The sequence below is a fragment of the Cyprinus carpio genome, chromosome B23 (assembly GCF_018340385.1).
Source record: "Cyprinus carpio isolate SPL01 chromosome B23, ASM1834038v1, whole genome shotgun sequence".
Lineage (NCBI taxonomy): Eukaryota > Metazoa > Chordata > Actinopteri > Cypriniformes > Cyprinidae > Cyprinus > Cyprinus carpio.
The window spans coordinates 2407208-2422649 of record NC_056619.1 but is presented as its reverse complement, the minus strand read 5'-3'; the positions used below and the strand labels follow the sequence as shown (position 1 = coordinate 2422649).

Sequence of the window (15442 nt, the reverse complement as noted above, 5' to 3'; positions counted from 1 at the left end):
GCTCGTTCTTATATGCGCCCTGTTAAACTGTCAGGACTTAAAAACACATGCAAATGATAAACTTTCACTCTATGATGGTTAAGCTGTGCAATTAATCAGCGAATCACATTCATCAAGGGCCGGGGAGCAGCTGGCCCGTACGGTTAATGAATAACGGATCAACTACGACAGCCTGCATCGCACATCCTGCGATGTGACTATCGTGGATTCGTACATAGCGATATCGATGCTTAAACGACACATCGTGCAGCCCTAACTGGTAGGCGAACTCATAGACTCGAACATGATATCAACAGTGGGTTTTGTTTTGTTTATGTAAGAATATTTTTTCCAAAGCCAAACACTGCACGCCGGAGATCTGGTGTTGTGCCGAAATTGGTGACCTAGCGAAAATTGTTACCAGGGGTTATTTTCCGTGTCCACTTTTCTTTACACTTGTCATGTTTTTACGGTCACATCGCATCTACACTGGACATGACAAAGCTTTGCTAATCATTTGAACTTTGTGTCTGTACATTATAAATAGAATGAGTCAGCAGTTTACTGTCAGGGATTTGTCGTGTCATGTCGCGCCGCATCCAAGACAGATTATAACGAGTTCTATTTTATTTTATTGCGTCGCGCCGGTCGCATCCGGTGTAGACACAATGTAAATTAATGTAGCTTTCTGATGCCGCACTGGAATTTTCATGCTAAATTATTTGAAATTAGCGCAGGCCAAATTTTTTCTCTCACAGGCCGGATGTGGCCCGCGAACTGCCTATTAAGGAACTCTGCTATACATGTTTTGAACATAAACTTAAATACATAATGTATTAAAACAAATACCTACAGAGGGAGCATAAGATCAGACATTGAAGCCAAATTATCAGCGTCAAGGCTGATTAATACTCAACGCGTCTGCAAGTTCACTTGGGTGCGCGCAGAAAACATGACGTCATCGCGGTGTTGCCGGAAGTTTGCTTTGAGTGCGCGCCAACTCATTTCATGTGGCAGTGTGCATGGCATTTTTTGTAACTTTCTGCGCAGCTCCACATCCAAAGATGCACGGGTTCAGGGCAATTCTAGCCGAACCTGCACGTCTTTTGCGTGAAATACAGGCATTTTAAAGTGAACTTCAAATTCCATCAGGTGCTTTTTGACGGAAAACAATGCATAGTTTTTGTTGTTGTTGATGTTTTTTTTTTTTTACATAGTTTGTCCAAGGCTTTTTATTGGAAGTAAGTTTTATTTTATTGTATAAAAATAGAATTAGAATTAATTTAGATACTAATTATACACTATTTGCTTAAAGTTGTCTTGTGTTTGATGCGAAATAAAGCCAACGATTTAAGATTGTTTTAAGTTTGTAATAAAGAAATTATTAATTCATCAATTTATTCATCACAAGACTTGTACTGGCAAATTACTTCTCACCGGTGATTCCCATGGTTTTAGAGAACAATTACTCCTCGTCGCCCCCTGTCCTTTTAAAGAATAGTACAACGTCGAGCGCGACGTTTGGGAAGGTGCGCGCGCAGTCAGCGGTGGCTCGCGAAGCACAGCCTGTGGCTAAAGTATAAATCCCGCTTCAGAGGAGACGAGCGGTGCTGTAAAACGTTTCATGTCTTAATACTAAAGCGAACAAGCTAGATATCGTCACGAGCATCTAAATGCTTATAGAAAAGAAAGAAAACATTAATGCTGCTGCTATTGTCTGCGAATGCTTTAGTCTACCGCAAAGAATGGTTTCCTTATGAGATGTTTTAACTGTTGTATAACATATTCGGGTTATATGATAAATGTAGATCTTATCTTTATTCTTATTACTTGTTCCTGCAATTACCCAATAATGTTGGAGATCCACAGTTCCTACTTTTCCTTAGAAATGCTTATAATTGCAGTTGGCTAGGGTCACTGAATCTGCCAAGTTAAATTTCATATAACTATCAAAATGTTACCACTCTCTCATAATAACTGACTATAAGTGTTTAATAAAACGACATTGTTTGTTTGTTAAAAGTGTTGTTATTATTATAAGCAAACACACTTACCTGATCCATTCGGCCCTATAATCGCTGTAAACTTGTGGAAAGGCCCGATTATCTGTCTGCCTTTGTAAGACTTAAAGTTTTCTATCTCTATTAACTTTAAGTAGCCCATGATGAATTATTATTCCGAAGAGTTTGCTAAAAATGAAATCGTCAAAATGTTCAGACCGCCGACTGCTAACGTTAGCATAAAAAAAGAGAGCGGGCTAACGTTAATCCTAACTCGGAGCACGACAGACTAATATTTCTCTAGAACACCCTGCACTTCAAAGCAGAAAAAAATTTAATCAAACCATTAATATATAATTGTGCCTTCGTTATAAATCAAAAATATGGTAAAACAAGCAGACAGAAACCTGCTACAGCGCGCGCGCGATAGCTGTTTCATAAACACAAGTCGTCGTCTTCTTCTGTGGGTTTTTTTTTTTTTGGCGGATCGCATACCGACTTTTTAGGTGCATTCCGCCTCCTACTGTACTGGAGTGTGAAGTGACTAAGTGTATGTGTTTTTTAACATAATGAACAAAATACACATCTATAATGGTATTGATAAATGCAAATTAACTAATATTAAGTAAGGCACGTGAACAAATAAATAATAATAATAAAATGACATATATTTAAAGAAATATGAGAGTTTCTTCATTCTGTCTCTTTATTATTCCAAAAAATTTCTGAGCCTTTTAAATTTTAATTTATTCCAATAGTGGAAAGTAGTTACAAATAAAGTCTCTTTCTTCAACTTTTGAATAGAGAAAAAGATTAGCCTTTTTGTTTTCATACATTTGCATTTATGAACCAAATTAAAAAAAAAATAATAATAATAAATATGTTTTCTAGCAAAAGTGGGCAGTGACTGAATCTTTGTCTCCAACCAATAATACATTTTCCCAGAGAATACTTGAGTAGGCTACACACACAATCTAGATCTAGATTATATACTTCACTGTTCGTTGTTCTTAATAAACTTTAAAATTTTTAATTTTGACCAGATCCTTGTTTTGTGTTCCACCCCCTTATGCTCTGTTGGAGGTCATATTGAGACCTAAAATGCGTTTGCTGAAAAAAAGTACTACTTATGAAAATGAGATGTTATCACTTTGTCAGCACTTGCTCGCTCTAAATAAATGAATAAGTAGAAAGAAAGGAAAAAGATATCTGCTTGTATGTTTTGTGAAAAAAGTGAGATGACACAAGCTGCTCTATCTGTTTTAAAAATAAAAAATCAGCATTGTGACACAACAATGTTGACAAAGTCCACGATGGAGAACAAATGCAAACACACATATATACACATATAACACCATGTTCAGGTTTGATTGTAATAATGTGTCATAATAGTCAAAAAAAAAGATACTTCAATAAAAAATGTAAAAAATAAATAAATAAATACATCTTTTACTATACTATACATTGTACAATTTTTTTTACTATGAACTTTACTTAACTTTATTAAAAATTACATAAATCCTCCCAAAACTGCATAAATGTCGAGGAAAAACAGTAAAGTGTTACATTACTATTTAGCACCCAAACTCTGGAATAACCTACCTAACAATGTTCGGGAGGCAGACACACTCTTGCAGTTTAAATCTAGATTAAAGACCCATCTCTTTAACCTGGCTTACACATAACATACTAATACACTTCTAATATCCAAATCCGTTAAAGGATTTTTAGGCTGCATTAATTAGGTAAACCGGAACCGGGAACACTTCCCATAAACACCCGATGTACTTGCTACATCGTTAGCTAAATGGCATCTACGCTCATATTAGTCTGTTTCTCTCTTATTCCGAGGTCACCGTAGCCACCAGATCCAGTCTGTATCCAAGTCAGAGGGTCACTGCAGTCACCCGGATCCAGTATGTATCCAGCCCAGATGGTGGATCAGCACCTAGAAAGGACCTCTTTCAGTTGTTGTTCAGTTGCTTTGACACAATCTTTTTTGTTTAAAGCGCTATATAAATAAAGATAACTTGACTTGACTTGACATTACAAAATTACATTATCATATTACAAAATCACATTTTACTGTCTGGGGAGTGTAAACCCTAAACGAACAGTGCATAAATGGTAATAATTTGCTGATTGTAAATTTTGCATCCTATATTCTGTAGTTCTTTTTGTAGTTCATTCCTATCATGTTTGTAGGACAGAATAACAGCACATGACCAAACTGTTTCCTTTTCTTTGGCAGAGCTTGTGTAATCCTGTACTGTGTGTTTATATTATACGATGTGTAGAATAAAGTTTTGTATGAGCCATCCTTATTCTTGTTCAAATGATATTCTCTGTTTAAATTGTGAATAATTTTACTTTGTCTTATGCTGTTTTGTGTATTATAATAATGTATTTCTGTTCTGTCCTTCCAATTTTCTTGCAAGCTGCTTCGACTATACTTTTCCTTTCCATTCTGCTTAAAAAAATTGTTTTCATTTCTTGGTATATTAACATGTGCTGGTACCCATACAAAATGAACTACTATTCAAGTTTGTCTTAATCTAAATAATATATTCATTGTTTCGATAAAGATATCATTTCTAAATGTTTAAGATATTTGATGGCTTATAAGTGATGCCATTGAATCAGAACAAATCACAACCTTAAAATGTATTTAACTTCTTCTACCTAACAAAGTGCTTTCTGAATTGCCACCATTTCTGCAGTGTATAGCCTACTGAAATCCCAGTTTTTAACCTCCCATATTTTCCTAGTTTGAAGTCTGGCACATAGAATGCTACTCCTGTATAACCAATCACTGGATTTCTTGAGCCATCTGTGTATATTATAATGTAAAATAAACTGTTCTCTTATTTTGTTGTATAGCTTTTAATATTAGTTCAAGTTCAAGTTCAAGTCATTCCGCTACATGTGTGGAGATACAGTGGAATGAAATGTCGTGCCTCACAGACAGATCTTTGCAGCTGTGTTCACTGTCAGCTGGAGGGCCTTGTGGTCTGCTGCACAGTTCCCATACCAGACAGTGATGCAGCTGGTCAGCACGCTCTCAGTGGTGCCCCTGTAGAATGTGGTGAGGATGGGTGGAGGGGGACTTGTTCTTTTCAGCCGGCGGACAAAGTGTAGGCACTGTTGTGCCTTCTTGGAGAGTGACATGGTGTTGGTGGTCAAGGTGAAAACCTCTGTGATGTGCACCCCCAGGAATTTAGTGCTGCTGACTCTCTCCACAGTCAAGCTGTCGATGGTCAGTGGGGGATGGTCAATGGAGTTTTTCCTGAAGTCCATCACAACCTCCTTTGTCTTCTCCACATTGAGGGACAGGTTGTTAGTGCCACAGCATTCAGACAGTTGTGCTACTTCCTCTCTGTAGTGCGTTTACTCACTGTTGCTGATAAGAACTACCACCGTTGTGTCATCCGCAAACTTGATGATGTGGTTGGAGCTGAACTTGGCAGTGCAGTTGTGGGTCAGCAGCGTGAAAAGCAGTAGGCTGAGTACACGTCCTTGTGGGGCACCTGTGCTCAGTGTGGTACTGGTCGAGGATTTGTGGACGACACGTACTGACTGTCCAGCTATAAATTTTTCATGTTCTGGGAATGTTTTCAGCGGCAAGTTTTATTTTAGGTCCCAGAATGTTCTGCTAAAAGTTAGGATAACATTCTCTAAAAATTTTCTAAAAATGTTTATTGATAACATTGTTAGAACATTATCCTCTAACATTCTAATAAAGCTTCCCATCACACAAGATGTGGACATTGCTCAGAAGTCAAGTTTTGATTGAAAGTGAAAACCCAACGTTTGATGTCAAGCTCCAGAGTAAATAACTCCAGAAAAAGCAGTACCAACTTCACTTATAAACCAGACTGATTTTATTTATGACAGACATTTACAAAAGGTCTTATTGAGATTAACAAAGGTTTAGATGTTGATGGATTATTGAAAATAATAGTTTGGTTTGATGTCACCATTAAGGTGATCATTAGTTCGGCAGTTTGACTCAAACCTTTTAATGAAGGTTTTTATTTGGTTGCTTTAACTATGTTTATTACGGCAAAAACAGTGAGTAAAAGTTGTGGTCAGGAGATGCTAGCTACTTGCTGATGTTAAAGATATCCTCACACGGTGATCTGGTTATCTGATCTTATCTACACTATTAATTTTGCATTACGTTAAATCAACATCACAAGATCCAGCAGTGTTTTAATCAGATAATCTGTACTTTCGTCTGTATTTTTTAAATCACATTATTACATTATTATTTTTAATTACTGAATGCTTAGACACACACAGACATCAAGAATCAGTGTATGAATCTCAACAAAGGTGACATGCTTAATGCTGCAATGCATTTTGGGAGCCATGGATGAGTTTTGTATGATGCACCCAGAATACACTGCAGCATGGAGCATGTCACCATTGTTGAGAATCATACACTGAATCTTGATGTCTGTGTGATAAGTGGTTTGTTTTAAGTTATCTGACTAAAATTATTTTGGGTTTTGTGTGTCTAATACCATAGATTAGACTGTAGAAAATTAATCAAACTGCTACGTGATGATATTTTAATCATCAGCAAGCAACCAGTATCATTTAATCATGTGTTCTCATGCTGTTTTTGCCAAAACATACATAGTTACAGCAACAAGAGAAAAGCCTTTAAAAAAATCAAGAGTAAAGTTGCACAACTAAAACAAGCACTTATCACCATAGTGGTGCCATAAAACCAAACTATTACTTTTAAATAGACATCAACATCTAAACCTCTGTTAATCTCAGTAAGACCTTTTGTAAATGTATGACAGAGGTAAGGTCAATCTGGTTTATAATAAGTGAAGTTGGAAATACTGTTTTTGGAGTTACTGAAGATGGCAAAGGTTGAGTTTTTACATTCAATCAAAATTTTACATCTGAGCAACATTTGAGTACACATCCAATGTCCAATGGGATGCTTCCTGTTTATATCGTCATTTGAATGTTAGGCGTTAATGTTCTTATAATTTTATCAATAAACATTTTTAGAATGTTTTCAGAGAATATTATCCTACCTTTTAGCAGAACATTCTGGGAACTAAAATAAAACTTGCCGCTGAAGACATTCCTAGCTGGGTGAGGTCTTCCAGTTAGAAAATCCAGGATCCAATTACAGAGGGAGCTGTTAAGGCCCAGCAGGTTTATCTTATTAATAAGCTGTTGTGGGATTATTATGCTGAATGCTGAGCTGAAGTCGATGAACAGCATTCTAACATAGGAGTCATTTTCTAGGTGGGTAAGAGCCAGGTGGAGGGTGGAGGAAATTGGATCGTCTGTGGAGCTGTTTGGATGGTATGCAAACTGGAGCGGATCGAGTGTGTTGGGTAGGCTGGTTTTGATGTTGTGCATGACTAACCTCTCAAAGCACTTCATCATGATTGGAGTCAGCGCTAGGGTATGGTAGTCATTTAGACAGGACACAGGTGATTTCTTTGGTATTGGTATGATTGTTGTGGATTTGAGACATGTGGGTCCGACTGCCTGGCTCAGCGAAGTGTTGAAGATATCTTTTAGGACATCTGTCAGCTGTACAGCACAGTCTCTCAGTACACAGCCAGGTATGTTGTCAGGACCCACAGCCTTGCGTGGGTTAACCCTATATAGGGTCTTCCTTACGTCAGCTGGAGACAGACAGAGCACCTGGTCGCTGGGAGGTATGGGCAGTTTTTGTGCAGGTGTGTCATTCTGCATTTCAAACCATGAATAAAAGTGGTTGAGTGTATCCGGGAGGGATGTGTGTTTGTTTTTGTCCTGTGGCGGGGGCTTGTAGTCAGTGATGGTCTGAATGGCTTGCCACAGGCTCCGTGTGTATGTGCTGTCTGTGAAGTGATTGTTGATTTTTTGAGTATATGTCCGTTTTGCATTTTTGATGCCACAGGACACATTGCCTCTTGCTGTTTTGAGGGCTGCTTTATCTCCTGATCTGAATGCTTCATCTCTGGTCTTTAGCAGCCCACAAACCTCTGCTGTCATCCACGGCTTCTGGTTTGCATGTGTGGTGATTGTCTTGGTGACTTTTTAATATAAGCACTCACAGTTTCAGTGTATTCCTGCAGGTCTGTGTGGTTGTTGTAGGTGGCTGTCTCTTTAAACATGTTCCAGTCTGTGCACTGAAAGCAGTCCTGTAGTTTTGAGGTAGCATCCTCTAGCCAAATTGTGATGAGTTTTTGAACCGGTTTGGTGAGTTTCAGAAATGGTCTGTATGCTGGAATTAGCATAACAGAGATGTGATCAGAGTGCCCTCGGTGGGGGCCGGGTACAGCTTTGTACGCATTCTTTTCTGTTGTGTAAACAAAGTCCACTGTGTTTTTTCCCCTTGTTGCAAAGTTCACATGTTGGTAGAACTTTGGCAAAAACGGTCTTTAAGTTTGCGTGGTTGAAGTCACCGGCTATTATGAAAAAGCTGTCAGGGTTATTTGTTTGTTGTTCGCTGATGGCGCAGTACAGCTTGCGAAGTGCGTACAGCTCGCGAATCCCATTTTGTCCTTCTTAAATACTGTCATGAATCTGTAAACCAACCTTAGGTTGATTGAATAACCATGGACGTATTGAGGATGTCCTAACTGTTGATGAAAATATATTTTTAATGACATTCCTTCAGCAAAACCTGTTCCTGCGGATTTTATTATCTCAATTTTCCCCATATATTGATATTACATTGCTGATATTGGAGCTGCTTTAATTGCACCTGTAATACATGTCATTATTCATGCTTAAATAAACTCTAACCTCTTAAGCAAACTGACTGATCTGTTGTCAAAATATCCTGCAATTGTACTTTACTATACTAAACTAGGAGCCTATACTTAAAGTCTGCTAAATTGGAACAGCTAAATTTTATTTGATTGTGTAGAAGTAGTCCTGAAGTCCAAAATGATATATATTTGATTGTGCTAAAGTTGAACTATTGCAAGGTAAACTTTAGGTACACTTTAAATATATTGCATTTAAAGACTGATATTAATTAAAGATCATACAATCCTCATTGGTAGTGTAATTAAACACATTTTAGGCTTAATATTGTCAAACTACTGTGTCTAGAGAACACGCACAGAGAAGATGATGTAACAAATTAGCTCAAAGTGAGATGTACATAGTTAATCATAACGGGGTATTATTAACTACATTCATCTTCAGGAATTACTTGTAGCATTATATCATTAATAGTAAAATGATCTGTTCGTCCGCAGGGCGGACAGTGTTAATCATTTATAGACTCTAAGTAAAATTATTTCTCTGGCCACGAAAAATAATTTTACTACTAATACATTGCTCCCAGAGCATGTAAGGAAACCGGAACGTTAAAGTGACCTCGTCCTGTGAGCAGCAAACACAGACAACCAAGTGTGAATACATATGAATGTTTATTAAACTACACTACAGGGGAACATGCAACATCTGACTAGACACAAACATACACACATTGAACAGATGCCAACGCAAGGAAGGCATGGATAGAGAGAGAGAGAGAGAGAGAGAGAGAGAGAGAGAGAGAGAGAGAGAGAGAGAGAGAGAGAGAGAGAGAGAGAGAGAGAGAGAGAGAGAGAGAGAGAGCGGAGAGTCATAGCAGTATTTACTCATAAACTAAATCACAACCTGTTAAGAACCATCAAAGAATCTCATCACCTTAATTAAAAGGGGTCAAAGCCTAGAAGCGCATTTAAATAGTTAACAAGCGGTTAATTGCATTGGTTCTGTAGTTGCTGAGTAAAGTGTCCCGGTGCATGTATAATGCGTAGATTCCTGTTGAATCTTGTTAGGAGTGAAACCTTCGTCATTTCATCCATGGGTTGATTGCTCCGAAGTGAAACAACAACGTTGCTGAAAACTGCCAGTAGATCGGACTCCCTCCAGAAGTGGAGTCGCGAGGTGTCCAAGGTGATGGGTGTCTCCAGGGAACCGCAAGTTAAGAGAAGAGAGAGAGAGAAACCTTTAGGGTGTGGAAGAGGTTTTATCTGGTTTCCCAGTAACACCCCTTTTGGTTGGATTGACCAATAACGAGGCATATAGTTTCAGCGGGAAAGTGTTTCTTTGTCTCAATGACACCTGATTTGCAAAATGTATTAATGGAGTGTTTAACTGGTTATCTGGTAACCCAAACTATGGTACAAATAGTATGATGCATTTTAGGCTCACATAGTAGAGATATTTAGCTAAGGCAAACCGAGAGGTTTAATTAGGTACCAAGAAAGATATGGAAGACAGATAGAAACATAAAGATACATTCTTATGCTTGAATATAGGCACTTAGAGGTCAACTAACACGACTAGAGAATCATAACTATGCTAATATGAGCTGGGAAACATACAAACACACAGGAATATATTGTATACATTTAGAATGGCTTATATCCTGAGTTAAATGCAAGAAGATTTGTGTGTGGTTGTGTGTGTGTGTGTGTGTGTGTGTGTGTGTGTGTGTGTGTGTGTGCGAGCGGTATGGAGAGGTCTTTTCCTCTGCATGCTTTGGCCATTGAAGCTGATTAAGATCTCTTTGAAGCTTATGAGTCCGAGCTAGGAAGGTAGAGGTGTTCCTGGTGATGCTCAAACAGGCCCCTAAAGGTGTCAATGGCACAGTTTGATGCAGACTCATTGGCTCTAAGCTGTGATTTACATGAGGTCAGTCAGTAGATTAAAAATCTTTCTGAATATTAGAATGAATGTGTTATCATGATCTAGTCCATACGTTACAATAATGAGGTCAAATAGTCTTTTACAGTTTTTTTATTTGCTTTGGTACTATTTTCACAAACAACTGTTACATTTTCAAAACTTGTAGTACTAATATCACAACAGATCATCAAAAGATTTCAAAGATTTCAGCATATTTTAAATTGTCTTAGTACAATACACTTAATCACTGTTACGAATCCCATCCATGGCATGCCATCCGATTGCCACCAGAGGTCGCCCTTCCATTACATTGACTCTCCCATTACACAGACTATTACATCTCACCCCGGACTACATTTCCCAGGTTCCATTTCACTGATTAGACTCTCACCTGCATCCAATCACACCCACTAAAAATATAAGGCTCTAACCACAGTTCAAGGCCGATTATTGTTAACGTTTATCACTGTGTTCATGATAGCTACATTACGGAGCCAGTTCCTGGTCCTACAGTACTTCTCTAGTCAAGTCTAGTCTAGTCTTGTTCACTGCCTGCTTTCACCCATGTCTTGATCCTAGCTTGTTTACCTAATCATGTCTGATCTCTGTCTGTCCTGGAGTCATTACCTGCCTTAGATTACACCTGTTTTATGGATTACTCTTTCGTCTTGCCCCATCTATATCTGTTTGCTGGTGTTGACCACTGCCTGTTTTGACATTGTTTTTTATTAAAGCTTTGTTTATGGATCTGCATGCCTCTCGTCTCAGTCGCTCCGTAACAGTATACTCAGCCATACGAGGTTCTAGCTGCTTTTCATGTAGACATTGGCCAGGTATGGACACTACAAGACTGATATTAGCTCTCGAGCAGGTCACGTCGAGGACTATATTCAAAAGTATCTGAACATTGCTTATTATTCTGATCTACTGGACTGTGTTTTGAAAGACTTTTCTGAGAGGGAATAAATCAACCAACCGCAAAAGTCTAAACTTATTCGCGAGGGGCCATGTTCATCACTCAGTCAGTTTATGGATTATGCATTGTTGTCTGTTGGCTCTTTGTTTACTGTGGGTGTCATGGAGAAAGAACACGACATTGCATCCGTGCCGGTAATGGCGGCTATGAGGTTTATTCAACCACATGCTCCGGGACATTTAAGTAAACTGATCACTACTCCAGTGATTAGACCCGCTCGTGAAATGGTGGCTGCAGACTAGAAAACTTTGTTACCATTAATGTAAGTGCATTAGCATGGTTCAAATCATACTCATATGACCACCATCATTCATAGCAGTGAATGAAGAGGTATCATATCGATCACAAGTGCAGTATGGTGTACCTCAAGGCTCAGTACTAGGGCCATTACTCCTTATGCTTTAAATGTTACCCCTTGGAAGATATTATCAGAAAATACGGTGTTAGCTTTTATTGTTATACTGATGGTACTCTATATTTCTTCACGGCCGGGCGAAACATACCAATTTGAAAAACTAACAGAATGCATAGTCGATATAAAAAACTGAATGATGAGTAATTTCTTACTGCTAAATTCTGAAAAAAACTGAGGTGTTATTTATAGGACCTAAAAACTCTGCATGTAATAAACTAGAACACTGTCTAAGACTTGATGGCTGCTCTGTCAATTCTTCGTCATCAGTTAGGAACCCAGGTGTGCTATTTGATAGCAATCTTTCCTTAGAAAGCCATGTTTCTAGCATTTGTAAAACTGCATTTTTCCATGTCAAAAATATATCTAAATTACAACCTATGCTCTCAATGTCAAATGCAGAAATGTTAATCCATGCGTTTATGACATCAGGGTTAGATTATTGTAATGCTTTATTGGGTGGCTGTTCTGCATGCTTAATAAACAAACTCCAGCTGGTCCAAAATGCAGCAGCTAGAGTTCTTACTAGAACCAGGAAGCATGACTATAAAGGCCTGGTTCTGTCAACACTGCACTGGCTACATATTAAATTTATCCAGATCAGATGGTCACTGCAGTCACCCGGATCCAGTACGTATTCAGACCAGATGGCGGATCAGTGCCTAGAGAGGACCTTTACAGCCTTGAAAGTCAGCAGAGACCAGGACAACTAGATGAGCCCCAGAGACAGATCCCCAGTAAAGACCTTGCCTCAGATGGCCACCGGGACAAGACCACAGGAACCAGGTGAGTTTTTTCTCCATTCTGTCACCGATGGAGTTTTGGTCACCTTGCGCTGTCGCCTCTGGCTTGTTTAGTTGGGGACACTTAATTTCCAGCGATATCGTCGACTTGATTGCACAGATACTATTTACCACCACACCTCGTCCTCGCTCCGAGTGGGCCTCGAACCCGGGTCTAGCGTCAGTCGCTAGTGCATCTCTTGAGATCAGTGGAGTGACTTCACTGAATTCAATGATGAACTGCCTTTAACTGAAAAATGAGTGTTTACTATTGTCATTTTGCATTAGTGACACACTATTTTCCTAATTAATGCTGTACAGTTGCTTTGACACAATCTGTATTGGTAAAAGTGCTATATAAATAAAGGTGACTTGACTTGACAGAGCATCGTCACCACAGCTGATCTTCCTGAGTGACGTCCCGTCACAGCTGATCTTGCTGAGTCACATCACGTCACAGCTGATCGTCCAGAGTCTCGTCACATCCCAGCTGATCTTCCAGAGTCTCGTCACGTCCAAGCTAATCGTCCAGAGTCCTGTCAGGCGACAGCTGATCATCCAGAGTCATGTCACATCACAGCTGATCATCCAGAGTCTCGTCATGTCACAGCTGATCGTCCAGAGTCACATCACATCTCCCCTGATCTTCCAGAGTCATGTCACGTCACAGCTGATCATCCAGAGTCTCGTTATGTCACAGCTGATCGTCCAGAGTCGATCAGTTTAAATAAACTGCACTTGGGTTCATCACTACACTCGCCCTCAGTGGACTATCTTTACAATGAATTATTTATTAATGAAGATTTTAATCATTGTAAACCATCTGTAAAAATCATTTGAAGATCATTTTAAAAACTGCATGATCAGCTGTGATGTGATGAGTCTCTGGATGATCAGCTGTGGCCTGACGGGACTCTGGACGATTAACTGGGACATGTCTATGGTTTGTATGATGTTGATTTGGAGTTTGTACGATTAACTGGGACATGTGTGGCCTGACAGGACTGTGGATCAGCTGGGACGTGACAGGGCTCTGGACGATCAGCTGTAACGTGACGAGACTCTGGACGATCAGCTGGGACGTGACGAGATTCTGGATGATCAGCTGGGACGTGACGAGACTCTGGACGATCAGCTGTGACGTGACGAGACTCTGGACTACCAGCTGTGACGTGACTAGACTCTGGACAATCAGCGGTGGCCTGACAGGACTCTGGACCATCAGCTGGGACGAGACAAGACTCTGGATGATCAACTGTGGCCTGACAGGACTCTGGACCATCAGCTGGGACGTGACGAGACTCTGGACGATCAGCTGTGATGGGACGTGACTCTGGAAGATCATTGGAGACATGACGTGACTCTGGACGATCAGCTAGGATGTGAGGAGACTCTGGACGATCAGCTGTGATGTGACGAGACTCTGGACGATCAGCTGTGACGTGACGAGACTCTGGATGATTAGCTGTGACATGATGAGACTCTGGACTACCAGCTGTGACGTGACGAGACTCTGGACAATCAGCAGTGGCCTGATGGGACTGTGGACGATCAGCTGGGATGAGACAAGACTCTGGATGATCAACTGTGGCCTGACAGGACTCTGGACTATCAGCTGGGACGTGAGGAGACTCTGGACTATCAGCTGTGATGAGATGTGACTCTGGAAGATCATTGGAGACATGACGTGACTCTGGACGATCAGCTGGGAGGTGAGGAGACTCTAGACCATCAGCTGTTACGCGACGGGGCTCTGGACGATCATCTGTGACAAGACGTGACTCTATACGATCAGCTGTGATGTAACGAGACTCTGGATGATCAGCTGTCACCTGACAGGACTCTGGACGATTAGCTGGGACTTGACGAGACTCTGGACGATCAGCTGTGACGTGATGTGACTCAGGAAGATCAGCTGTGATGGGACGCACTCAGGAAGATCAGCTGTGCTGACGATGCTCTGTCAAGTCAAGTCAAGTCACCTTTATTTATATAGCGCTTTTAACAATACAGATTGTGTCAAAGCAATTGTACAGCATTAATTTTGAAAATAGTGTGTCAATAATGCAAAATGACAATAGTAAACACTCATTTTTCAGATAAAGGCAGTTCATCACTGAATTCAGTGATTTCATCATTCAACTTCAGTTTAAATAGTATCTGTGCAATAAAGTCGACGATATCGCTGGAAATTAAGTGTTCCCAACTTAGCAAGCCAGAGGTGACAGCTGCAAGGCGACCAAAACTCCATCGGTGACAGAATGGAGAAAAAACCTTGGGAGAAACCAGGCTCAGTTGGGGGGGCAATTCTCCTCTGGCCAGACGAAACCAGCTGTTCAATTCCAGGCTGCAGCAAAGTCACATTGTGCAGAGGACCCAACTGGTTCCTGTGGTCTTGTCCCGTTGGCCATCTGAGGCAAGGTCTTTACTGGGGATCTGTCTCTGGGGCTCATCTAGTTGTCCTGATCTCCACTGACTTTCAAGGCTGTAGAGGTCCTCTCTAGGCACTGATCCACCATCTGGTCTGGAAATGTACTGGATCCGGGTGACTGCATTGACCATCTGATCTGGATACAGACTGGATCTGGTGGCTACGGTGACCTTGGAATAAGATAGAAACAGACTTATATTAACGTAT

At 40.1% G+C, this 15442-nt stretch overlaps 1 protein-coding gene across 1 annotated transcript in view; it reads right to left on the bottom strand.

Moving 5' to 3' along the window:
* LOC109096443 (structural maintenance of chromosomes protein 1A-like) overlaps positions 1-2443 on the bottom strand; it is a 50773-nt gene extending 48330 nt beyond the window's left edge. The window contains exon 1 of the mRNA XM_042751020.1: positions 2034-2443. Coding sequence (XP_042606954.1) covers positions 2034-2142 — 109 coding nt within the window. The 5' untranslated portion in view covers positions 2143-2443. The remainder of the gene's footprint in view (positions 1-2033) is intronic.
* Positions 2444-15442: the final 12999 nt, after the last annotated feature.